At 41.6% G+C, this 26,904-nt stretch overlaps 1 protein-coding gene across 1 annotated transcript in view; it reads left to right on the top strand.

The window, feature by feature from the left end:
* Positions 1 to 26,014, top strand: part of zfhx4 (zinc finger homeobox 4) — a 178,251-nt gene extending 152,237 nt beyond the window's left edge. The window contains exons 8-12 of the mRNA XM_061921984.1: positions 14,499 to 14,632; positions 15,341 to 15,541; positions 15,728 to 15,839; positions 15,917 to 21,313; positions 21,749 to 26,014. Of these exons, the coding sequence (XP_061777968.1) occupies positions 14,499 to 14,632; positions 15,341 to 15,541; positions 15,728 to 15,839; positions 15,917 to 21,313; positions 21,749 to 23,250 (7,346 nt within the window). The 3' untranslated portion in view covers positions 23,251 to 26,014. The remainder of the gene's footprint in view (positions 1 to 14,498; positions 14,633 to 15,340; positions 15,542 to 15,727; positions 15,840 to 15,916; positions 21,314 to 21,748) is intronic.
* The last annotated feature ends 890 nt before the right edge of the window (positions 26,015 to 26,904 follow it).

Below are 26,904 nucleotides of genomic sequence, written 5' to 3'. Positions count from 1 at the left end.
TGTCTTATTCTGAAAATTGATTTTATTAAAAATGTATTATTATTATAATGTTGTCTAAAAATGTATATATATATATATATATATATATATATATATATATATAGACGTCACAACATACTGCATGCATTTTAATTTGTACAATTTTTCTAATGTGCTTAACTCTAAAACTTTGATAATATATTTTTTGAAATATATATTTGATTATAATATTATTATACGTCTTACTATACATTTTTACAATGTTTTTATTTTTTTAATTTACATTTTTATGTATTTTTATTCTGAACAAACATTGTATTTAGTTTATTTTATATATATATATAGATATATATATATATATATATATATATATATATATATACACATACAAAACCATGCGATGAGGTGTCGACTTGTCCAGGGTGTACGCCGCCTTCCACCCGAATACAGCTTAGATAGGATTCAGCACCCCCCGTGACCCCGAAAGGGACAAGCGGTAGGAAATAGAAGGACGGATGGATATATATGTATGTGTATATATATATATATATATTAGGGCTGCGAATATTTGGGTGTCCCACGATTCGATTCAATATCGATTATTGGGGTCGCGATTCGATTATAAATCGATTTTTTTCGATTCAACGCGATTCTCGATTCAAAAACGATATTTTTCCGATTCAAAACAATTCTGTATTCATTCAACACATAGGATTTCAGCAGGATCTTCCCCAGTCTCCTGACATGCTAGCAGAGTAGTATATTTTTGTCAAAAAGCTTTTATAATTGTAAAGGATAATGTTTTATCAACTGATTGCAATAATGTAAATTTGTTTTAACTATTAAACGAACCAAAAATATGACTTATTTTATCTTTGTGAAAACATTGGACACAGTGTGTTGTCAAGCTTATGAGATGCGATGCAAGTGTAAGCCACTGTGACAATATTGTTATTTTTTTTTTTTTTTATAAATGTCTAATGATAATGTCAATGAGGGATTTTTAATCACTGCTATGCTGAAATTATAACTAATATTGATACTGTTGTTGATAATATTCATTTTTGTTTCACTACTTTTGGTTTGTTCTGTGTCGTGTTTGTGTCTCCTTTCAATTGCTCTCTTTATTGCAGTTCTGATTGTTGCTGGGTCAGGTTTGGTTTTGGAATTGGATTGCATTGTTATGGTATTGCTGTGTATTGGTTTGTTGGATTGATAAAAAAAATGTATATATATATATATATATATATATATATATATATATATATATATATATATATATATATATATATATATATGTATTCTTTAATGGAAATCTTTTTTTTTTTTTACGCAAAATTATTGTTTTTGACCCTCGGCCCGTACCGTAGGTTGAAGTAATGGCGTTCAGTTACCGTTGAGCCACAGGCTGGAAAATAGCGAGCAGAACTGCACAAAGAAAGAGGGCCGAGAAGGAACTTTAGAGTCACTTTTATCTGAGATTTTCGTCAAAACATGTCAATTTTTTTCTCATACCAATCCCACAAATCCGGTTGGTGGCCTCACAATAATAGCACTACGCTTCACATCCAATCAGACCAGCAAAACAACCAAAAAATGGTCTTACAATACGATCATGCTATTCTCTGTTATTCTGTGATATTTTTACCTAAATAAATGTATTCTGGGAAATTGAAATTAAGTGTATTTTAATGGCAGCGGCGATGTGTAGGATGAAGACAGTCGTATTTGTCTTTGCTACAACTGAGATAGGTCTAATTCTGCAGGTATGCATGCCACTGCCCTCAGCAGCTTACATTGGGTAATTACAGTTCACTACACAATGGTATATTCTTTTATAACCTGTTCTGATTGATAGTCCGCAATTGCAGAATGTTTAACGGGCTGAATATTACATTTTATTAATAAGTAGGTAGAGAAGGTTAAAACATTGTCATGCAGCGATAAGAATGCCATTAACTTGCACTACTGTGCAATAACTCCATAAGCACACTATATCCACTCACCATCCTGCAGAAAAAAGCAATAAGGGTCATTAATAAGGCAGGACATAGTGATCACACAAATGCATTTTTCTTACAGTCAAAACTATCGAAATGTAAAGATCTTGTAGAACTACAAACAGTACAAATTACATATAAAGCAAACAAAAGTGTAAAATGAATCATGTGGGGAAAAGATTATTATTAATATATTTTATTAAAACCGGTAAATGTATCATTGTATATAATAAAAAGGATGATAAGAAAGCTGGTTATTTGATTTATAAAAAAGGGGTGGGAGTAAATAGGTTTCACTTCTTCCCACTCCTTTTTGGATATAAAAAAACCCCAAACATTATGTATTGTTTTCATTTTTTTTGTGTTTTCTTTGTGAAATATGTGTTTCTTTTGTTGTAACTATTTCCCCATTAATTTGAGCGAGGATGAAAAATTTGCAATCGCGTTGCATTGAGACGGATTCATATGTTTTTAGAGACATTTACTAGGATAATTCTGGGAAATTCCTTATCTTTCTATTGTGTTGCTAGTGTTTTAGTGAGTTTAACATTACCTGATAGTCGGAAGTGTACGTCCACGGCCGGGTGTTGACGCGCAGTGTCTCGGGGAAGTCGACGGCAGCTGTACGGGAGGCGCAAGCTCAGGTGATCTCCGGTAAGAAGCGACTTTTTAACCACAATTTTCTCACCGAAACCTGCTGGTTGACAAGTGGTCGGGATCCATGTTCGCTGTGATCCATAGTAAAGTTTCACGTCTGTAAATTTTTAAACAAGGAATCACCGTGTGTTTGTGTGGCTAAAGGCTAAAGCTTCCCAACTCTGTCTTTCTACTTTGACTTCTCCAATATTAATTGAACAAATTGCAAAAGATTCAGCAACACAGTTCTCCAAAATACTGTGTAATTATGCCGTTAAAGCAGACGACATTTAGCTGTGTGTGTGTGTGCAGCGCTCATACTTCCTAAAAACCCATGACGTGTTGCGTACACGATAGAGATGCGCGGTTTGCGGTTATCCGCGTGGTCGGGCGGGTAACATGACGAAAAAATTGATTTTAAATAGATTTGTGCGGGTGGCGGTTGAACCATTTGGAAATATTCGATATACATGGTTCAGGGATCGGTAACTTTAACCGTTCAAAATAGCCATTTTGGACCCGTGTCACAAATCGAAGAAGACAATAGGAGACGTAAACATTCTCAAGAATGTCTGCCGGCAGTCACCCAGTTATTAAGTATTAGGGCGTGCTATGAAGCCTTTGCCTTTGACACCATCTAAAACATGTACAATCTACTTGCCAGTCCAGCTACATGTTGTGTGTGGCTTCCGCAGACACACGCACACGACTGCAAGGCATACTGGGTGATACAGAGTACACTAATGGTTGTGATATAAACAATTTTAACACTCTTACTAATATGCGCCACGCTGTGAAGCCAAACCAAACAAGAATGACAAACACATTTCGGGAGAACATCCTTACAGTAACACAACATAAACGCAACACAACAAATACCCAGAATCTTTTGCATTCGTGACATGTCCTGACTATATTATACACCCCGCTAGCAGCAAATCCCGCCACCCCCCCCCCCCACGTCGGTAAGGTGGGCAGGGTTGGGGGCGGGGAGGTGTAAAATATAGTCAGGATGTGTCATGGATGCAAAGGATTCTAGGTATTAGTTGTGTTGCGTTTATGTTGTGTTACTGTAAGGATGTTCTCCCGAAATGTGTTTGTCATTCTTGTTTGGTGTGGCTTCACAGTGTGGCGCAAATTAGTAAGAGTGTTAAAATGGTTTATATCACAACCATTAGTGAACTCTGTGTCACCCAGTATGCCTTTCAATCTTGTACGTGTGTTTGAGTAAGCTACATACAGCATGTTGCTGGACTGGCAAACTGTTCGCACATGATGTAGAAGGCGTCAAAGGCCATTGCTTCACAGCACGCCCTAATACTTAATAACTGGGTGACCGCCGGCAGACTTTCTAGAGAAGGTTTACGTCTCCTATTGTCTTCTTCGCTTTGTGACACGGGTCCAAAATGGCTTTTTGAATGGTTAATGTTAGCACCATCGGATATTTGAGAGAACGTAAGGGACGCCCATTGCCTTCTTTACATTATGACACGGGTCAAACTAGCTCTTATAGTGGTAAAGGTCGCCGACTCCAGATATATAACAACGGGCGGGTGGCGGGTGGTTGCGATTCTGATAAAATATTGGTTCGGGTGGATGACGACTTTAGTGATGCGGTTGCGGATGATATAATTGCCTATCCGCGCATCTCTAGTACACGTCATCATTACATGACGTTTTCAAGACGAAACTCCAGGGAAATTTAAAATTGCAATTTAGTAAACTAAAAAGGCCGTATTGGCATGTGTTGCAATGTTAATATTTCATCATTGATATATAAACTATCAGACTGTGTGGTGGGTAGTAGTGGGTTTCAGTAGGCCTTTAATTTTGTTTTGCAGGAGTAATCTTATTATATTATTTACAAATACAATGTAAAATATATATTTCAATATGACAAAAATATTTACGTTCGTTTTTTATGCACCAAATACCATTTGCATTTTATTAAATTGTTTCCCTCTTTTTTATTATATATTCTTCCCTCTGGAACTTTAATTTTATTCCATGTATTGTAGCTGTTCATTTATACAACATACTATTTTTTGTATTATATATTTGACCCTGCAACTGTACTCCTCCCGTATTATTCTGTAATTGTTGATGTTTCTATCAACTATCCATCAGTGTCAGTGTGTTGCTGTGCTAGCATTAGCATCCTCTGCTCAAATTGTGGGATTGGGCATGTCCTTCCTCATCCTCATCCTCTTCCTCATCCTCCTGCCTGTGCTGTGCTTCAGATGTGCGCATGTGTGATTCCCCACGGAGGAGAAGGATTACAGTGTGGCCAAGTGAGCAGTCTGCTGCTTGCACACTTCATCTCTGAGATGCTTTAAACAAAGAGGGGGCATAAAGATGCAGAAGGGAAGATGGGCGAAACGAGGAAGAGGAGGGAGGAGGGGCAAGAAAAGACAGAGTGGGCTTTTTTCCTTGCTTCATTTACATTGTTTTTTTAAATCCCATGTCACTTTAGATTAATTATAATCCATGTTACGTTCTCCATGCAAATGTCCCCGATGTGGATTACTTCCAGATAGCTTTGTGCTGCGCGGTGTCGACGGCGCATGTCGCCATGGCTCAGGGGCCCACTTCTTATAAATAACCAACTAAACAAAAGGCCTCTGCATGGAAATGAGGCTGTCACGCGGCCCAGGCAAATGTGCGGATATCTACCTGCTTCAAATTAGCAAATAAATGTATTAAAAGCATGTTTGGATTGTGCCGATAGCAGAGGGGAAACAAAATGCACGCAAACAAGATTAGGTTTGATATATTCCATGTTTTGTTTTTTGTTTTTTTATTTGCATCCATCTTGCAAATTTGAGATGAACGCTGCGCTTGTTTTTTAGTCGCTCCGAGATGAGATTAAAATATATTAAAGATATTAGCATGTTTAATTACAGGCCTGCAGCTATTTTTCTTTGCATGTTTTGTTTCCATAATGACAGCCTGTCGCGCGTCGGGGACAATTTGTCAAAAGTGACAAGGCCGTGTTCATATTCATCGCTTTTATCAACGGAAAGGAAGAAGAAGAAAAAAAAGACAGTTGCTTTTTAAAATGCTCTTTCTCTCTCCCTTTGCTGGGACTTTGGGGTTCAGAGTGTGTTGTCGTAATGTTATCAGGTGACCAGGGGTCAGCCTAATGCGTAACCTCGGAGCAGGAGACGAGTAAATCATGTCGTCCCGACCCATTTTGGCCCCCTCCCCTACGTAGATTTACTGCTGCGTAACCTTAGCCAGTCTGCCGGGCCTCAGCAGTGCTAAATTGAATACTAAATCCAAGCTGCCGCCACCCAGCCTGCTGCCGCTTATGCTGTGGAGCCTTTTTTATTTTCATGGAGTCGTCCAGAACGGACTTTTAATCACTCAGGACGTCAAAGTCGGCATGTTTGCACACACCGTACTAAAAGAAGGTCTCTGACTCTGTAGGATCGAATCTGGGGGCCTGCAGCTATTTACATAGCTAAAGAGTGTACTCACGTGACGTATTTGTTCATTAAAGACACAATTGCACGTGTGCAGTAGTCACATGACTTCCAGGAGGGTGCATGTTTTACCAGAACACCGGCTCCAATTTTTTCTGCCGCTAAGATAATTATTAGGGCTGCGAATCTTTGGGTGTCCAACGATTCGATTCAATATCGATTCTTGGGGTCGCGATTCGATAATATATCGATTGTTTTCGATTCAACGAGATTCTCGATTCAAAACCAATAATTTTCCGATTCAAAAGGATTCTGTATTCATTCAATACATAGGATTTCAGCAGGATCCACCCCAGTCTGCTGACATGCTAGCAGAGTGGTATATATTTTTTAAAAAGCTTTCATAATTATAAAGGACAATATTTTATCAGCTGATTGCAATAATGTAAATTTGTTTTAACCATTGAGCGAACCAAAAATATGACTGATTTTATCTTTGTGAAAACATTGGACACAGTGTGTTGTCAAGCTTATGAGATGCGATGCAAATGTAAGCCACTGTGACACTATTGTTCTTTTTTTTTTTTATAAATGTCTAATGATAACGTCAATGAGGGATTTTTAATCACTGCTATGCTGAAATTATAACTAATATTGATACTGTTGTTGATAATATTCATTTTTGTTTCACTACTTTTGGTTTGTTCTGTGTTGTGTTTGTGTCTCCTCAATTGCTCTGTTTATTGCAGTTTTGAGTGTTGCTGGGTCAGGTTTGCTTTTGGAAATGGATTGCATTGTTATGGTATTGCTGTGTAGTGGTTTGTTGGATTGATTTAAAAAAAAAAATTGATTTAAAAAAAAAAAAGAGAATCGATTCTGAATTGCACAACGTATTCGATTAGATTCGTATTTGAATCGATTTTTTCCCACACCCCTAATACTTATCCTCACCACCAAGTTTCTTCCAAGTAGCATTATCACTGGATAACTAGATGAAAAGGAATGGCTCAGCATGCTGCACACATATTGAGCAGGACGACACAAGAAGCTAACCCCTTCAATGTAAAGTAGGGGGGATCGATCCAGATGTCGATATTATCGATACCCAGTACAGTATCAGCTTACAAACAATGCAAAAGGGATTGGATCCTTATTATTATTTTTATTGTTCTTAGGTTGATTGGCAACACTAAATGGTCCCTGGTGTGTGAATGTGAGTGTGAATGTTGTTTGTCTATCTGTGTTGGCCCTGCGACGAGGGGGCGACTTGTCCAGGGCGTGCCCCGCCTTCCGCCCGAATGCAGCTGAGATAGCCTCTGGCACCCCCCGCGACCCCAAAAAGGGACAAGCGGTAGAAAATGGATGGATGGATGTTCTTAATATTACAAAAAAATGCTGGAAGTTTTTGTGTTTAGTTTTTTGTACTCCACCTGCTATTTATTTTCTAAAAAAAAAAAAAAAAAGTTAGTAGTATTCAATACCACAAATTTAATACATGATTTAACACAATACTAACAAATTCTAAATTATATAAGATAAGCTTTATAAAAATGTGTTATTGTGTTCACTTAAGTTACTTGCAATCAAAGAAAAATGCAGTTACATACTTTATTGTGAAACTATCTGATGATCGGGACATTCTTGGATCCAAAATGATTGTTACATCCTTTAACCCTGGAAGTTTCTGATCTTTTCCTTTTGTCAAATGTGGGGGCGGGGGTAAAGTAGTCCAAAAATGTCCACTGCAGTGGACGCTATCACTGAGCAGGTTGTACAATCCTCTACAATTCCAAAACTACCTTGCGTCGCCTTAGAAAGGAAAAAATTTACTAAAACCTTTGTAGTAACTTTAGGAGTAAAAACGACCTTGTGTCGCCTTAGAAAGGAAATAGTCTTTGCCATCAAATTGCATGTGCCTGTCTTTTTTGTTGGTCGAGCCCTATGAAGTGTTAATACTGTAATACTGGTTGTCACGTGCATCTCAGTTCCAGTTTTCATTAAGGTTTCTCATTGTCTCCCATTGGGTGGAGTTTCTTATTGCCCTGATGTGGGATCTGAGCCGAGGATGTCGTTGTTAAGGGCTATAAAAATGATCTTTGATTGATTAATTTATTGATTGATTAACAAATTCGCAGGTGAATCTTTAGCATGTCTTTGGAAAATCCAATGTAAACTAGCATCAAGCTAGCGCCTTCTACTTACTTTGTTGGCATGGAAATTTGCAACAACATCCAGAGGCAGTTTCGCTTTGAGTGCTAGACTGCTTGTTGTTGTTTTGTGAATAGTTACCTGGCAGTGGTGTGCCTTCTCTGCTGGCCTAACATAACCAGAAATCATGATCATAATTAAAGACAAAAGTAATTTTCAATGTACTTTCCCTAAATATCTAAAAGTATTCATATTCTCTTCATGTCATATTATGCTCCTTCCAGAGTTGTTGTTTTTAGGTTATAGAGTTTTTATCCAATCAGAATTCAGCTAGTTTATGTTGCCATGCTGTACCAAATCTGCCCGAGGCCTTCAGAATCAACAATGCGAGTGTCTTTGCACTGTACGTGAACGGACAAAAACATTTGATCAGATCTTGCGTAGTTGTCAGTAAAAGGCCTAAGGCAGATATATATTGTAACGTTATGAGCTAGGACTCCATTACCCAGCATGCAACAGCAGTGAAGAGCATGCCAGCCCCGTTTAGGTTGTTGAATGTAGACATAGAGCGGGATGTTTTTGATGAGCACCCTGTGGCGTAAACTTTAAAAACTCGTCTGCATCTTTTATGATGAGACAAGACAACACATATATTTGCGAGGCCGTTTTCAAGAAGGATATTTAAAGAGAAACTAGATCTTGTGAGACCATGTCGGCCACTGCCGGAAGTTCGAATGGGTTCTACAGATTGTCAGTTCAGATATTTTATTTCCTTATTTTTTTTCACGTTTAAGATGTTTTTTGCGATTTTAATTTTGCCGGTACAACCTAAGATATGTTTTAATTGCTGATGCGGGCTAATTGATTTTTAAATGCGCCAGAAAATATCCTGTTTTGTACACTGTACAATGCCCAGTAGTGCGTAAATGTGTTTCTGTATAGTATTTCTCCAGCAATGGTCATGTGGTGACATAAATGATGGTATTTTGAGAGGTAATCATTGAAGCCGCACACTTCACTGAAGGCCTGGGTGAGAAAGGTACGGCCTGCCACTGGTACCCGGTAGTACTGAAGGACTTCGGTCAGTGCCTATAAAAAAAAAAAACGGAAAAGCTACCCATCCCTAATATCCACATTTCCATGTTTCGTGGTGTCTCTCCATTCATCGGGTCGCCTGCACTAGCTCGCAAGTGTGCACACGCGCGCAGCAACACTCTAAACACCACTGACAGTTGCAAATAAAGATGGGTGGCGAGTGCACCACGCTCTCCTCCCCTCCCCCCGTCATGAAATGTAAAAAGCGGGGCGAGTGTCATAAATCACCTTTTGATTTATCTAATCAAGCCAGGTCTCGCTGCATGCAGACATTTGTCATTTGGCGGGGGTGGGAGGGGCCAGCTCTGGTGCGTGGACGGGGATGTCAGGTTTATTCGGCCCCGACGCTTCGCCGGGCTGCAGCTGGTGGAGTCCACATGAGGATGGAAGAACGGTGGGAAGACAAAGGAAAATGAAGGGGGAGGCGGGGGGGTGTTATTATTTTTTAATGATTCTGGCTATCCATGGCAGCAAAACAGTTCAGACTACACCATGTGACCATGCTAGGCGGCCACAGGGAAGGAGAGAGAAAGGTTACCGTATTTTTCGGAGTATAAGTCGCACCTGCTGAAAATGCATAATAAAGAAGGAAAAAAACATATATAAGTCACACTGGAGTATAAGTCACATTTTTGGGGGAAATTTATTTGATAAAACCCAACACCAAGAATAGACATTTGAAAGGCAATTTAAAATAAATAAAGAATAGTGAACAACAGGCTGAATAAGTGTGCGCAGTGGTAGAGTGGCCGTGCGCAACCCGAGGGTCCCTGGTTCAATCCCCACCTAGTACCAACCCCATCAGGTCTGTTGTGTCCTGAGCAAGACACTTCACCCTTGCTCCTGATGGGTGCTGGTTAGCGCCTTGCATGGCAGCTCCCTCCATCAGTGTGTGAATGTGTGTGTGAATGGGTGAATATGGAAGTAGTGTCAAAGCTCTTTGAGTACCTTGAAGGTAGAAAAGCGCTATACAAGTACAACCCATTTATCATTTACGTTATATGACGCATAAATAACCAACTGAGAAGGTGCCTGGTATGTTAACGTAACAAATTATGGTAAGAGTCATTCAAATATCTATAACATAAAGAACATGCTGGGTAGGTAGGTAGGTAGGTAGGTCTTTATTGTAATTGCAACAAGTACAACGAAACTTTGTTTTCAGCACAAACCTGTTCAAGATTAGACAAACAAACAGTGTAGAGGGTTACAGAACAAGAACGCTGATGGGTCGCCACAAAGCACCCCGTAAAAGATGGGAAAATGGTAAACGCTGGGGAAGAATGAGTAAAAAAATACAATCCAGACTGGGCTCCTTTGGAGTGAGAAAAAACCTCCTTAGCAAAGCACATATACATATTACAACATACATCTCGAGATATCTAGCAACAGAGGGAAGGTGGTTCAAGGTCATGGTGGTAGGTCGCAGCTCTCAGGCGCTGACCATCCATTCATCACACATACGGGATTTACGTCGAGGGCGGCGGATTGGGGAACAGGAGGGTGTATGTGTGGCGTATATTTTTTGGGTGGGTGTGTGTGTGTGTGTATACGCCCATAGTGTGTCTCTGTTCCGCGGCCTTGATGTATTTGCCGTCGCTAGTCCAAAGTCCACAACAACAGGTGTGTGTCCATGAGAGACAAGAAGGGACTTTGTTGTGTCTTCCTCCAGTGATCTTCGGGAGAGTCTCGAAGCCAGGGAAAAAATCTAAGTTAAAATGATTTGTATGCGAGTGAAAATAAAATTTGCTTTTCACTCTAAAATTGTCTATGACTGGTCCTCAAAAACTGCGGGATAGACAGTCCGATGTAATCCACAGTTCTTCCCGCATCCTCCAATCATTTGTGGCAGCTTTGAGGTACTTTGAAGACTGCCAACAACTTCCAATTTGTCGACAAACCAGAGCAACGCTTACTCCAATCAGCAGATGTCCTGTTGTCATAATTCCGAATAGGTGGATATCTTCACGTCCTCGACAGAAAAGGGTCGCCAGGCACGCAGCACTCCTTCTCCAAAGAGTCCGTAGTGTGTCCAGCAACAACCGCTTTGTCAATTTTGTTGAGGCCAGTTAAATAGTTCCAATGTTTAGATTTGGAGAACAATGCAAAAAGAGGCAACAAGAAAGTTAAGATAAGACAAAACAAAGAAGCAAGCAGGAGAGACAAGGGAGAGGAAAGGTGACCGTCCACCCTCGATGAGTGCCAGAGAGAATGGTTTTTCTTATTTTTTTTCTATACGTTCACCAAACAATCTGTCACTCCTAATCGCTAAATCCCATGAAATCTTGTACGTCTAGTCTTACGTGAATGAGCTAAATAATATTATTTGATATTTTACGGTAATGTGTTAATAATTTCACACATAGGTCGCACCTGAGTATAAGTCGCACCCACGGCATAGCTCGGTTGGTAGAGTGGCCGTGCCAACAACTTGCGGGTTGCAGGTTCGATTCCCGCTTCCGCCATCCTAATTACTGCCGTTGTGTCCTTGGGCAAGACACTTTACCAACCTGCTCCCAGTGCCACCCACACTGGTTTAAATGTAATTTAGATATTGGGTTTCACTATGTAAAGCGTTTGGAGTGACTAGAGAAAAGCGCTATATAAATACAATTCACTTCACAATTCACTATGAAAAAAAAACTGCAATTTATAGTCCGAAAAATACGGTAGTTGTTTTTTTTTTCTGGATGAAAGCTCCATCAGAGGACGTTACATCCACAAACATGCATCCAGCGTGACAGTAATCAATGGTGAAATGCGGGCTCGCCATGTAAATATGTGTCCCACACTCACCGCCATTCCCCTCTTTTTTTCTTCTTTTTTCTCCTCCCGCCGGGATGCAATTTAGTTGCAAATGGTGTGGGGGGGGAATGGAACGTTGGGAAAATTAGAATTGGCCATAATGAATAGGAGGAGGGGGGTGGCGGAAAGGTCAGGTGATATGATGGCCGCCATGGAGTGTCAGGGAACTGTCATGGAGGACATCATGCGCACATGCGTGGCAGCGGCCCTGCGGGGCGGGAGAGACGAGATTATCTCGCCATTTTCAGCCGATTCTCGGATGTTCTTGGAAATTCACATTGTGCCCTTGTGCAAACCCTCGCCCCTCCCCTCGCCTTCCTCGCCGTCCCCCCTGTTCTTCCTCTCTTGTCACTTCCCTTGACAGGCCAATATTTCAGGCTCCAGATATAAGGGATTACAAATAAAATAAGTGGAACGCCTACTTAATGCAACAGAATTAAAATGCATGAACGGGCCAGAGGAATGGATACGCGCCCAATAAAAACACGGAATAATACGAAATACAAAATCCCCCCCCCCCCCACACACACACACACGCACACACACACCCCTTCCTCCATGTATCAGTGCTTTGATTTCCCCTCAGTTTTTTTTTGTTTTTTTTTCCATTTGTGCATCCAGCGTGAAGCCTTGATTCGCAAGAGTGAGGCTCGCATATTGCCTTGAGTGACCAGGCGAGGGGAGGGAGGGGTTTTGTGGCTGATGACTTGGTGGGGTAGGGGGTGAGGGGGAGGTTATGATGTTGTTGCTGCCTCTTTGTTTTGCAGCGAGGAAGAAGCTAATGAAAGATTTATCGCTAAATACAACCAGAGGCTGATCTCCCCGCATTGAGCGCTGTTTGTTAACGTCACACACGCTTTCACATGCACGTACAAATCACACACACACACACACTGCCATACCACCAGCCGTGACCAAACCCCCCCCCCCCCCCCCCCCCACGATCAGACTACCCCATCCTTGAAAATTTAGCATCTCGTGCAGACAGAGGCGTCGTGGAGGCAGCTGGGGAAATGTATATGATCTAATGAAGTGTATAATATTACCATAACATTTAATGTATGTCGTGCTGTGATAATGAGCCGGCCTGAGTTTCCTCCATTTCACATGGCCTCGGGGCAGGAAGTGTGTGCGAGTGTGTGTGTGAGTGATGTAGGCCTTGTGTGCGTCCACACTTTGGTTGTGTCGGTGTCAAACCCTTTAAATGATAACCGAGAGGTCCCCTTAGGAAGCGGTCCAAATGTACAGTGGATGTAGACTCAGAGTGACTGAAAAATATTACTGAAGACTGTATTTTATTATTCAATAACATCCATCCATCCATCCATTTCCTACCGCTTATTCCCTTTTGGGGTCGCGGGGGGCGCTGGCGCCTATCTCAGCTACAATCGGGCGGAAGGCAATATTCTTTTATTTTGTAAATATTTAAATTATGTTGCATTATTTACTTTTTTTAAATATGTACAATTTTATTTTAAATTAATGTATTTATGTTGCATTATCTCATTATATTTTTTTCAGAAAAATTAATGCATGTATTTTTAATTTGTAACATAATTTATTGTACTATCTAGTAAAGGTATGTTTTTATTATTAAAAATTATTTGTGATATTTTTTATTTGTTTTAAATAATTTGCCTTTTAAAAATATTTTGTTTGTATTTGATTATATATTTAACTTTCCCTATGTTTTTCTAAAATGTTAACCACAATTGTTAGCAGGAAATTGTAGATAAGGATGTCATTTTTTTTATGTGTATGTTCGGTTCATTGGAAACTCTAAATTGTTGGTCTATATGTTCCGTGCGATTGGCTGGCAATCAGTGAGGATAAGCGGTATAGAGGATGGATGGATGGCGTATGTAATAATGTATTTTTTGAATTAATTATTAATAGTTCAATTTCTTCTGTATTTTATTATTTGAAAAATAAACACAACTTGAAGCAGAACATTTTAAAATACCTTTATTTAAAATTGTTTAATTAATTGTTTTAGTATGTAATATTATGTATGTATTTTTTTAAATAATTAAATATATTTAGATATTTTTTATACTGTATAGATTTTATGATTTAAAAATGAACCATTACAATTGAAAAAAAATCACTGTTGTTAGCGGAATATTTATTAATATCACCATTTAAAAATGTTTTAATTATTGTTTTTTTGGCAGGAATATTTTTTTTTAAAGTCAAAACGTTAAATTTTTGGGGTAATATTTCAGAATTTCAGAATTCAATTGAAATATTTTCACATTTGTTTGCTGGAAATTTTGAAGTAAATGTGGTTGTTTTTTTTTAAGAAGTATTTTCAATTGGATTTGAGTCTGGAATCTGTCCTCATGCTTTTTTGGCTTTTTTAGCATTGCTGTTTTTGTTAAACACATGGTGTTCTCTCCCCTTGCTTTAGGCCTGAACGCCACATCCAAAGAAGCGACTGGACCAACTGTGGCAGTGAAACACTTGCTCCAGCCCGGTCGACAAATTGATAGTCCTCCCAAACGGCCCAAATCATCTGAGGGGAAGAACTCTGCTCTTGAGCAGGTGAGACAATTGTTAAAAGCGCTATATAAATATGATTTCAATTACATCTACGTAACAGTCTGCAAAATGTTGTTCGTGGAGGTTAAATCTAACTGATTAATGTAAGAGGAGAACACTGAAAGGGTTAAACCCAGACTACCATTCCTTCCTCGACAGAGCTATTATCTATAAAGCACAACAGGCCAGTCTTCATGCTCTTAAGTGGAATACCTGCACTAGCCTTATGGCTCCTCCCGCCCCATTTTGCATCTCTTTAAATTATATGTGTTTTTGAATTAGATTATGAAGTATTAGCCCGTCTGGGCCCTTTAAGAAGGGAAGACTTTGTCATTTTAGAAATGGATTCTATTAGGATGGCAGGTGGTGGGCTGTGTTCGTGGGGTACTCCCTGTAATGAGGGCAAAGGCGTAGCTTGGGAAAGTACAGACTTTTGTCATTTCTAATCTACTTAATAAACATGCTGGCCTGGTATGTTTTTTGGCTAATACAATTGAACAAGTTGACTTAAGTGTACCTCATTGGGTGTCCTAATTTTTTCACCCCCCTTTTGGACTATGATCAAAATATTTTGGAAAACATGTTCCCGTCATTAGACGATGATGATCGGAAGTTACAGAGGGTGGCTTGAAGAGCACATTTAGTCGTGTCTGTAGAACAGTGTTAGAAAGTGCAATGAGGTGCTCAACACGTACGCATTTTTCTTTTGAGGCCCAGCAGTGTCCCTACTGCAACTACAGCAGTAAAGATGCCAACCGTATGCAGCTCCACGTCATGTCCCAGCATTCCATGCAGCCGGTGATCCGCTGCCCACTGTGTCAGGATGTCCTCAGCAACAAGATCCACTTGCAGCTGCATCTCACCCACCTTCACAGTGTGGCACCTGACTGCGTGGAAAAGCTCATTATGACGGTACGTGTGCATGTGCGCGTGTAATTGCCTGTAATTGCATGGTATAATTTGGTCCGGACTACTCAGTGACCCCGCCGTCCTCTTTGGAGATTATGAAAGGCGATGAGACTCGCTATCGGAAAGTGGCGGTGACTTCCCACCTTTGTTAGCTGTCATAATAAAAGAAAACTATTTTGGTCTTGATAGGTTGTTGGACCTGATACCCCAGGACCAAATAGTATTGTCCATCCCCAAACTGGGCAAGACAATGGAGTTCCTTCAGTAGATTCCTCAGCCTTAACCGACGAAAAATCACAAGGTAAGCATCAGTTTAGAAAGATCAGTGCAGGTGTCTTAATTCTATTGCTGAGTCTTATAACTGTTGTCTTTGTGTAGGAAACTCCTCAAAGGATGAGCTGAACAGCCAAGACAAGAATGAATCAGACCCCCAAGGAGAGGAAATTAAGCCACCAAAGGAGGCTTCAGAGGCCCCGGACTGGAAGAGAACAAGTGGGTTAGGACATGACAGCAAGTCCCCTGACACCCTTCAGGATCATCTCAGTGAACTCCAGAAGCTCCAACACCAACAGCTCTCAGTGTCTGACCGCCACGTATACAAGTACCGCTGCAATCACTGCAGCCTGGCCTTCAAGACAATGCAGAAGCTCCAGATACATTCCCAGTACCACGCCATCAGAGCAGCCACCATGTGTAGCCTCTGCCAGCGCAGCTTCAGGACATTCCTGGCTCTCAGGAAGCACTTGGAGAACGGCCATCCTGAACTGACTGAGGCAGAAGTACAGCAACTGATTGGGAATCTCCCACTGAATGGAGATATTACTGAGAGCGAAGCCAGAGCTTTGGAGGAAGCTCAGACGTTTGAGCATGACTTGGACAAGGATGATGAAATGGACCAAGAAGAGAAGCCGAGTCCTACCGGAAGTGACAGCAGCTCTTTGATAGACGACATGGGAGCAGAACCAAAACGAACCCTACCATTTAGGAAAGGGCCCAACTTTACTATGGAGAAATTCTTGGATCCTTCCAGGCCTTACAAGTGTACCGTATGTAAGGAGTCGTTTACCCAAAAGAACATTTTACTAGTGCACTATAATTCTGTGTCCCATCTGCATAAGTTAAAGAAGGTTCTTCAAGAGGCATCAAGCCCAGTTCCCCAAGAAACAGGCAACAACATTGACAACAAACCATTCAAATGCAACATTTGCAATGTCGCATATAGCCAAAGCTCAACACTTGAGATTCACATGAGGTCAGTTCTCCACCAGACAAAAGCCCGAACAGCCAAATCTGAAATGAGCAGCAATAGCAGTGGCAGTGGTGGTCCGGTCCCAGCAAAAAGTCCTGCTCCAAGCACACAGGGAAACAACAGCAACACTGACTCTACCCGAAGTGGAACACCGTCTGCTAACAAAGAAAACGGTGCAGAACCAAAAGAGGCTAATAGCAACAACACTAGCAAACAAAATAGTGAGCACCTTTCAGCACAGTCCAACAGCCACCAGTCAGCTCAGTCCGCAGCACAACTGCAAATGCAGCTTCAACATGAACTCCAGCAGCAGGCTGCCTTCTTCCAGCCTCAGTTCCTTAACCCAGCTTTCTTCCCTCATTTCCCAATGACCCCAGAAGCATTGCTGCAGTTTCAACAGCCACAATTCTTGTTCCCCTTCTACATCCCAGGAGCAGAGTTCAACTTAAGCCCGGAGCTTGCTCTACATTCAGCAGCAGCTTTTGGAATGCCGGGTCTTACGGGATCTTTCTTAGAAGATTTGAAGCAGCAAATGCAACAGCAGCACCAACTGCAACAGGCTCAGCAGCAGCAGCAGCAACAACAACAGCAGCAACAACAACAGCAGCAGCAGCAGCAGCAAATCTCACAGACACAGTCACTGAAAAACCAGCAACTGCTTAGTCAAAAACCCAAAATGGAGCCCAACAATGTGTCAGTCTCAGAGATTCAAATGTCAAAAGAGGCAGAAGAGCACCTTGAAAAACAAGAAAGCAGAGCCAAGCTAGAAAATGGATGTGAAGCTTTAGGTGATGGCACAAGAGACAACAAAGACTCTAAAAAATCAAAGTTCCCAGAGCCATTGAATCCCCCTCCTCGCATTGTGTCTGGAGCGAGGGGCAATGCAGCCAAAGCACTGCTTGAGAATTTTGGATTCGAACTCGTCATCCAGTACAATGAAAACAGACAGAAGAACCAGAAGAAAAACAAAGATGGCGTTGAACAAATGGAAATGAACACTGATAAGCTTGAGTGTGGAATGTGCGGAAAGCTATTCTCCAATATGCTTATTCTCAAAAGCCACCAAGAGCATGTGCACAGTCAGTTTTTCCCATATGTAGAGCTTGAAAAGTTTGCCCAACAATACAGAGAGGCCTATGACAAACTCTATCCAATTAACCCTGCTTCACCTGAGACACCACCACCGCCTCCACCACCACCTCCACCACCTCCACCTCTTCCCGCTCCTGCCCCGGTGACAACTCCTCAGCCATCTCCAACATCAATGGCCAAGCCCCAAACACCAACACCTTCCCCAGTCCCTGCCCCCCAACAGACCTCACACCAGCCTTCTCACCAGGCACCACCAGTTCAGCCCCCCCATCCTTCACCGACACCCACAGCTCCTCCTGCCCCTCCACAAGTGCAGCTTTCTGTTCCTATGGATCTGCCTCTTTTCCCACCGCTCATGATGCAGTCAGTCCAGCACCCAGGCTTGCCCCCTCAGTTGGCACTCCAGCTGCCAACTATGGACTCTCTATCCACAGATCTAACCCAACTCTGCCAGCAACAACTGGGGCTTGATCCAAATTTCCTCCGCCAGTCTCAGTTTAAGCGGCCACGCACCCGTATAACTGATGACCAGCTTAAAATCCTCCGGGCAAACTTCGACATCAATAATTCTCCCAATGAAGAGCAAATTCAGGAGATGTCAGAGAAGTCTGGTTTGCCTCAAAAGGTCATAAAGCACTGGTTTCGTAACACCCTTTTCAAAGAGAGGCAGCGAAGTAAAGACTCGCCCTACAATTTTAACATTCCTCCTATTACTACTTTGGAAGACATTCGAATGGAGCCTCAGCTTGGCCCTCATGAATACTATCGAACTGACTCAAGCATCAATAAGAGATCCTCCAGAACCAGATTTACTGACTATCAATTGAGAGTTCTTCAAGATTTCTTTGATACCAACGCTTATCCAAAGGATGATGAAATTGAGCAGCTCTCCACCGTCCTTAATCTACCAACACGAGTCATTGTGGTATGGTTCCAAAACGCACGCCAGAAAGCACGCAAGAGCTACGAGAACCAGGCAGATACGAAAGACAATGAGAAAAAAGAGTTAACTAATGAGCGATACATCAGAACTAACAACATGCAGTACCAGTGTAAAAAGTGCAGTATTGTTTTCCCACGCATCTTCGACCTCATTACTCACCAGAAGAAGCTTTGTTACAAAGATGAAGATGAGGAAGGTAATGAAGACAACCTATGTGAAGAATACTTAGATTCTGCCGATGTAGGTCCAGTTAAAATGACGCAGCAGTCATTGGAGCCACACAGACATTCTCAAGGAACTGCTAACAGCTCTGGCTCAAGCTCCCCAGTGATGGCATCTCCTCGAGCCAGCATTGGAAAAACCTCCCCAAAGCCAGAATTTGAACCTCACCCTGAAAGTGAACCGAAACAAACAGAGACTGCGCCCTCATCTGTGGTCAAATCGCTAGCTGAGCCCAGACCATCTAAGGCATGCACACCTCAGCCACCGCCTCAAAAGGTTCCCCAGCCACCGATGTCAAGACCTCATTCCCAGCCACAGGCAGCTGCTGTGCCCTCTAGTCCTCTCTCTCTAGCTCTTTCCTCCCTCACAAACAGCCTTCCCCACCAGTTGCTTCAGTACCAATGTGACCAGTGTAAGATTGCATTTCCCACAGTGGAGCTATGGCAGGAGCATCAACACATGCATTTCTTGGCAGCCCAGAACCAATTTCTGCACTCACAGTTCCTTGAAAGACCAATTGATATGCCCTATATGATATTTGACCCCAACAACCCCCTAATGGCTAGCCAGATATTATCTGGAGGCCTCTCACAAATCTCTTCACAAGGTAGTTCGGGTGTGACCTCAGCTGCAGGGTCAGGGTCAATGAAGAGAAAATTGGATGATAAGGATGAAAGTGTCACTGATAAAGATGGCGGAAACAGTAGCGAAGAACAACATAGAGATAAGCGCCTGAGAACCACCATCACACCTGAACAACTTGAAATCCTTTATGACAAATACCTGATTGATTCTAACCCAACAAGGAAAATGCTGGATCACATTGCAAGAGAAGTGGGACTAAAAAAGAGGGTAGTACAAGTTTGGTTCCAGAATACTCGGGCGAGAGAGCGAAAAGGGCAGTTTAGAGCTATAGGCCCCACACAATCCCACAAGAAATGCCCATTTTGCAGGGCACTGTTCAAGGCTAAGTCAGCGCTTGATAGTCACATACGATCTAGACACTGGCATGAAGCGAAGCAAGCAGGCTTTAGTTTGCCACCAAGCCCAATGATGAATCAAGACAACGACAGAGGTGAAAGCCCAAAGTACAACTTCTTTGACTTCTCACAGCTGCCGATCAAGGTTGAGCCAAATGACTATGAATTGCCTGCTGCGTCTTCTACGCCAATAAAACCATCGGACACACAAGTAAAAAACTTCTTAAGCCCTTCATCATTAAAAGCTGACAACTGTGATGAAACTGACGGGCCAAATGTTAATTCAGCGGAGGCGTCATCTTATGATCTAAGCAAGATGGATTTTGATGAGACCTCATCAATTAACACTGCCATTAGTGATGCTACAACTGGAGATGAAGGCAATAACAATGAAGTTGAAAGCCTCACAGCTAACGGAGGGGAGAAGCTGCCTGAAAACAAGGGTGGAATGTTCCTAAATTCCGATGGTGTTAATGACAGATTCCAATTCAGCATGGTCAGCCCGGCTCTCAGCTTCTCCGGAAAAGACTGCGACTCCTACTTCAGCTCCAGAGATGATGACATGGATGACTTCTACGACATGAGTGAATCATCAAGCCTTACTGATCCCAGTTCTCCGAGTCCATTCGGGACCGGGAATCCCTTCAGCAAGTCTGGAAAAGGCACCGGTGCTGGGGATAGGCCGGGCCACAAACGATTCCGAACCCAGATGAGTAACCTTCAACTTAAAGTCCTTAAAGCCTGTTTTAGTGACTACCGCACTCCTACAATGCAAGAGTGTGAGATGCTCGGCAATGAGATTGGACTTCCAAAGCGTGTCGTCCAAGTCTGGTTCCAAAATGCCAGAGCTAAAGAGAAGAAATTCAAGATAAACATTGGAAAGCCATTCATGATAAGTCAAGGCTCACCAGATGGGCCGAGGCCTGAGTGTACTTTGTGTGGTATAAAGTACACGCCCAGGATGTCCATCCGAGACCACATCTTCTCCAGACAGCACATCACCAAAGTGCAAGAAACCCTGGGGAACCAGGTGGATAGAGAAAAGGACTACCTAGCACCAACCACTGTCCGACAGCTGATGGCCCAGCAAGAACTTGATCGCATGAAGAAAGCCGGTGAAGGACTCTGTCTGCCTGGCCAGCACCAGCAGACTGCAGTGGACAACAATAATGCACTTCATGGCCTTAGCCTGCCCTCAGGCTACCCGGGGATCTCTGGCCTTCCGCCAGTACTACTTCCCGGAGTCAACGGGCCATCATCACTTCCGGTTTTCCCACCCAACACACCTGGTGAGTTAGTATGACAAATAGACAATAGACTGCCAGCTTTATCAAGATCTTAATCATGCACTGGTTTATTCTGCTGTTTGTTCTGTATCCCAGTGGTGGTTTGTCACAAAGTCCTATTTTTAAATACAATTTTGAGATTACAAATGGTTGGTATAGTGCATGCATGATTTCATCATTAGAGTTTGACTGTTAAGGAGATTTTTGTACAAATGTTTTATGTTAATCACCGCTTTAATTGTTTTCTTTTCCTAATTATTGTCTCGGCAAATTTATAGTATTATAGAAAAGTAGATTGAAGTTATCATTAAGCACTTGTGACAGTTTTGATCCATAACAAAATCGAAATCAAGAGATTTGAAAATGACGAACAAATGAACAGCCAATTTCAAAATTAAATATTGAATATTTCCATATCTATATACTACTGTATTTCAGCTTTAGCATCTCCTGGTGCTGGCATGCTTGGGTTCCCTACACCAGCCACCCCATCTCCTGCCATGTCTCTCAGCACTACCCCAACCAAGACCATTCTGCAGACTCCTCCTCCTCCTCCTGTTCCCTCCACACCTTTGGCGGCAGTAAATAAGACAGAGCAGCAAGGGAAAGACTCTGAGGGTAAAAAAACAGGAGATAAGCCACCTCATATAAAGCTGAAGAGCGGCGACAACGAGAGCACGGCACGACCCGAGACCCCCAGCATGGCCAAGAAGAGGGACAAGGCGGCTGCAGGGAAAGCTGGAGGTGAGACTTCGCTGGACACGGCAAAGCTACAGGCGCTTCAGAATGCTCTGGCTGCAGGAGACCCCAGCTCTTTCTTGGGGGGACAGTTCCTTCCCTACTTTCTTCCTGGATTCCCCAACTGCTTCTCACCGCAGCTACCCAGAGGAGTCCAACCGGGCGGCTACTTCCCACCACTTTGTGGGATGGAGAATCTGTTCCCCTACGGCCCGGCGGCCGTCCCACAAGCCGCGCTTCTGCAGCAGTATCAGCAGTACCAGCAGTCCCTCCAAGATTCCCTGCAAAAGCAGCAGCAGCAGCAGCAGCAGAAACATCTGGAGCAGCAACAGAAGCAACTTAAGCAGCAGCAAGTGTCTTCTGCGAAAACCCCCCAGAGCATCAAAAGCACCGCAACCGACTCCTTCAAACCAAAAGAAGCTAATAATACTAAGGACGACAGCAACACAGGCTCTTCAACGGAAAGCACAAAAGAAGAACTGAAAACCGAAACCAAAAGTAGCAAGGATTTCCCCGACGCTTTTATCGTACCGTCCATCAAGCACGAGTTTATATGCAGGAAGTGCCAGATGATCTTTGCGGACGAAGACTCGGTGACGCGCCACCAGAAGTCCCTGTGTTACTTCGGACAACCTTTCGGCGAGCCGCAAGAGACGGTGCTTCGGAAGGCGGTGAGCAACTACACGTGCGTCGCCTGCAACGTGGTCGTCAACGGGAACGAAGCACTTGGCCAACACCTCCAGTCGAGCTTGCACAAAGAGAAAACAATCAAACAAGCAATGAGAAATGCCAAAGAGCATACTAGATTATTACCTCACTCTGTCTGCTCCCCTACTCCTAACACCACATCTACCTCGCAGTCTGCAGCTTCTTCTAACAACACCTTTCCCCATCTGTCTCGCTTGTCCATGAAGTCCTGGCCCAACGTCCTGTTCCAGGCCACCACCGCCGCCACAGCCCAGAAAGCTGCTTCCCTCTCCTCCCCGTCCGCCTCCCCGCCTCCCCCGCTGTCCTCGCCGTCAACGGTTACCTCAACTTCCTGCAGCACCTCAGGGGTTCCAACTTCACTACCCGCCGAGAGTTGTTCGGATGAGTCTGACAATGAGCTAAGCCAGAAGCTGGACGACTTAGATAGCGCCAAGGCGGCCTCTGGCCTAGACGCCGGCTTCAGTAGTATCAGAATGGATATGTTCAGTGTGTAGAAGTGACTAAAGGATCCCCTTGCTTAAAGACGAAAATAAGACTTTTTAAAACTGCAGTTCCAAAGTTTCTCTTAACCCAAAAAAAAATACAGAACCAAATGATTGACTCAGGATTGTTTTTCCCATATTGATATGCTGGCAAGATTGATTTTTTTTGTTATGGACAGAACTGTTGCAGATGCTTGACTGAGCTTATATTGTATACAAAAAAAAAAAAAAACACGGAGTAGGAAAACAATTCCCACAGGCTCCCTCGTCGGAGGGGGGGCTTGTTTCAAGCCAAAAACTCTCATGATAGCAAATTGCACCTCAGCTGGATTGTTTTCCAAAATGCTAGCATGTACTGTATGGGATGACGATCCAGACACCCTCAAAGAGAATCTCTCTTAGTTTTTAGATAATTCAGTAGCTTTAAATTCTCAGGTCAGAACATAACATTTCTCATTTGTTTCAAAAGCAGCAAGCCTGGGTTACACTTGGCTGATAACCAAAACACGTCGAGCTTTATCGGAACGCATTTCCTTGGCACGTATGGAGTACCAAGAGACAATAGAACTGTTACAATGGACGATGTGCATATCCTTTTAGTTGGCAGTATGAGGGAATTTAGAATGGTGTATGATGATGATGATGATGATGATGACCCCTCCCCCATACACATTTTTGCCACTTTGTATTGCAACACCCGGTCGCCCAGCCCCTCCCCTTTTTTTGGTTCTTGTAGTATACACTAATAATCTGTGCCAACCCGCTCAAACGCCCTTTTTCTCTCTAGTTCCCATAGACTCTCCGATCATGTGAATAGAACTTTTACTTTGGTGAATTTGCTGTACTGTTACGGTACCTGCTCGCGTCTGGACTCTAGTGCACTTATTTTGATCATTTAAAGTAGGCCATTTTGTTAATTTAATAGAACGTTTTGTACGTCTTTGTGTGTCTTTTTTTTTTTTCATTTTTATTATTATTATTTGCAGCATATCGGTCCATATGTGTTACAGGATTGACGCCTAACAATCTATTTAACAATTGGTGCATCCATGAAAGCAGCACTGTATACTTGAAACTATTAAGGTACAAGTTAGAGAGTAAAAAAAAACAAAAAACATTTGTTTGCTGCTTTTAAAAAGAAACACAGCATTTGTGTTGTATTTTTCAACAATTTCATGTACTTGGACTGAACAGTGTTGCACCTGTGCCAACGGGTACGCAGGTGGACGCCCTCCCGTCAATCCTCCGGGCACTTGTGGCCATTTGCGGTTAAGGAATTTCAACATTGGAAAGTATTACCTTACAAAAATTTTGCTGCTACTGTGTAATTTGTGTTTTTGCCTGCCATCATTTCTCCGAAACAAAATACTGATCCATCATTTTTATTAGCTTTTTTTTTAAACTATTATTATTATTATTTTGCTGTGGAACTAAGAATGTGAACGCTGTCAAAATGTTTTATTTTTGGTTAATTTTATTTTCACATACGAATCACGTTTGAAAGCAATGTGGTTCATTCCAAAGTAACAGAAGGCTATTTGTATGAAAGCAAAAAAGGCTGGTGAACAAAGAAAAGCAAAGCTGTTGTACATATTCCTAGTTGGCTGTGCATGGTACAAATTTATTAATATGAAGAAATGCAAAAATGTATTGCTTTTTTTTTTTTTGTCTGTTTTTTTGGTTGGTATTTCCTATTCTGAGATGAGCAAGTAGCATGTAATGCAACTGTTTGACAGGTTAAATCAAATCATGCTTCGTTATTGTTTCAAACAATGACATCAAGTAACATTTCCTCTTTTTGTTTAATTATTGTAAAGGTGTGTTTTTTTTTTGTTTTTTTTGTTTTTCGTAAAGCAAATTTCCTGCGTGAGCTTTTTTGTCCTTATTTTAATAGTTACTTTAATCCTGAAGACACTTTTCGATTGTTTTTCCTAAGAGACATTCTGGCCTCCCAAGGTGCAATTCTGCCATTGTACAAACACGAGCGACAGTCCTGATTCCAAAGGCTTTTTTCCCCCCAACTTGGCTTTTTTGCCTCCGTTTCCCCCTTCCCCCCGATTCTGTGGCTCGGCATTTTAAGACTGAACTTGTCCGATGGCCGGCATCGCGTGCTAAGATGCCAGCGCCACAGACAGGACGCTCTCCACCACACCAAGGACTGGTAAAAGCTAACAAACCAACAAAAAAACGGATGGTCCAACAGCAACTGTACATAGTTATTGCAACTGCACAGCAGCCAAAAATGAAAAACAAAAAAAAGAACTTTAACAAAAGAAAAAAAAAAAAGTGGATGGATTGTGTCATGTTGATGAGGACAGCCTTCAAAAGGTTGCAATTTGGAATTGTTCTTCTGGATGTCAAAGGGATTTTCATGGCGCAATCATATCCTACTCAATATGTACTCTTCAACATCTGGGTTACATAGGAAATGCACCCTGAGGTTTTATTAAGAAGAAGCCCCTATGGCTAAAACTTTAAATAAACTAAACCAAAAATGTTATTGATGTTTTATATATAGAGAGTAGTCGCATTAGTTTTTGTTACTGTACTGTTTGAGGTCTCAACTGTACCGTATCACGGTAATAACATGGTTTTGGAACCTTTTTTTTTTTTCTTCTTGGTTTTGTTTCGGGTTTTTTTTAATTTGTCACAGACCTGTTGTCATAGTTGAAATGACGTTTATTGTAGATGGTATTTGAACAACTTCTGGAAATAGTTCATCAAGTATGTTTGTTGCTCATTGTTGTGATACATTAAAAACTGTATCTGCAAACCAGGTCTGTCTCCTATGCTATTTTGTTCTCAGATTTTGCTCTTTTTTTTAGTTTGCATTGAACCTGAAGATCATGTCTAAACATCAAAATTCATTATTTAGTATTTTATAGTAATATTAAAAATAATCTACTAAGTAAATACATTAACAACAACATTTTTGTTCCTTTTTTAAAAATTATTTTATATTGTTTTTGAGATTACATGGAATTATAACCGGATTAGCGGTAAATTTAGTCAAGTAGATGTACATAAAAGAGGCCTATGGACAAAATAAATTTTTGTAATTCATATTCTCTTAGTTTGAATAGTTATGATTGTTAGGTAACATTTTAAATATATACATCTATATATATTTGTATGTATATACATATATATATAGGTATGTATGTGTGGGAAAAATCACAAGACTTTCATCTCTACAGAATTGTTTCATGAGGGGGTTCCCTCAATCTCCTGATGATTGAGGGAACCCCTCATGAAACAGTTCTGTAGAGATGAAGTAGTCTTGTGATTTTTCCCATACATACAGTACATATTGCGCTCTACCACAGTATCGAGCATTATTTTCTGGATAATCCATTTAAGACATATATATATATATATATATATATATATATATATATATATATATATATATATATATATATATATATGTATGTGTATATGTATATATCTTGTTTGTCCTTCGTTTTCGAAGATGACCAGGTGACTTCACGTTGATTTGTGTGTGCGAAGATGGCTGATGAAGCCAATCCTTGCACGGAATGACCGACTGCAGTGAGGGCAGGTTATGGCTGGGGGATGGCTGGGTGAGAGGGTGGAACAGTCTCTGGTCTTGCGAAGCTGTCGCTTCTGTTCGGCTTCATAGATGCGTTTTTCCTCGAAGTCTGC

This window comes from Nerophis ophidion, linkage group LG15, assembly GCF_033978795.1.
Source record: "Nerophis ophidion isolate RoL-2023_Sa linkage group LG15, RoL_Noph_v1.0, whole genome shotgun sequence".
In the NCBI taxonomy this organism is placed as follows: Eukaryota; Metazoa; Chordata; class Actinopteri; order Syngnathiformes; family Syngnathidae; genus Nerophis; species Nerophis ophidion.
The sequence above is the reverse complement of the archived record's forward strand: the minus strand, read 5'-3'. Positions and strand labels throughout refer to the sequence as shown.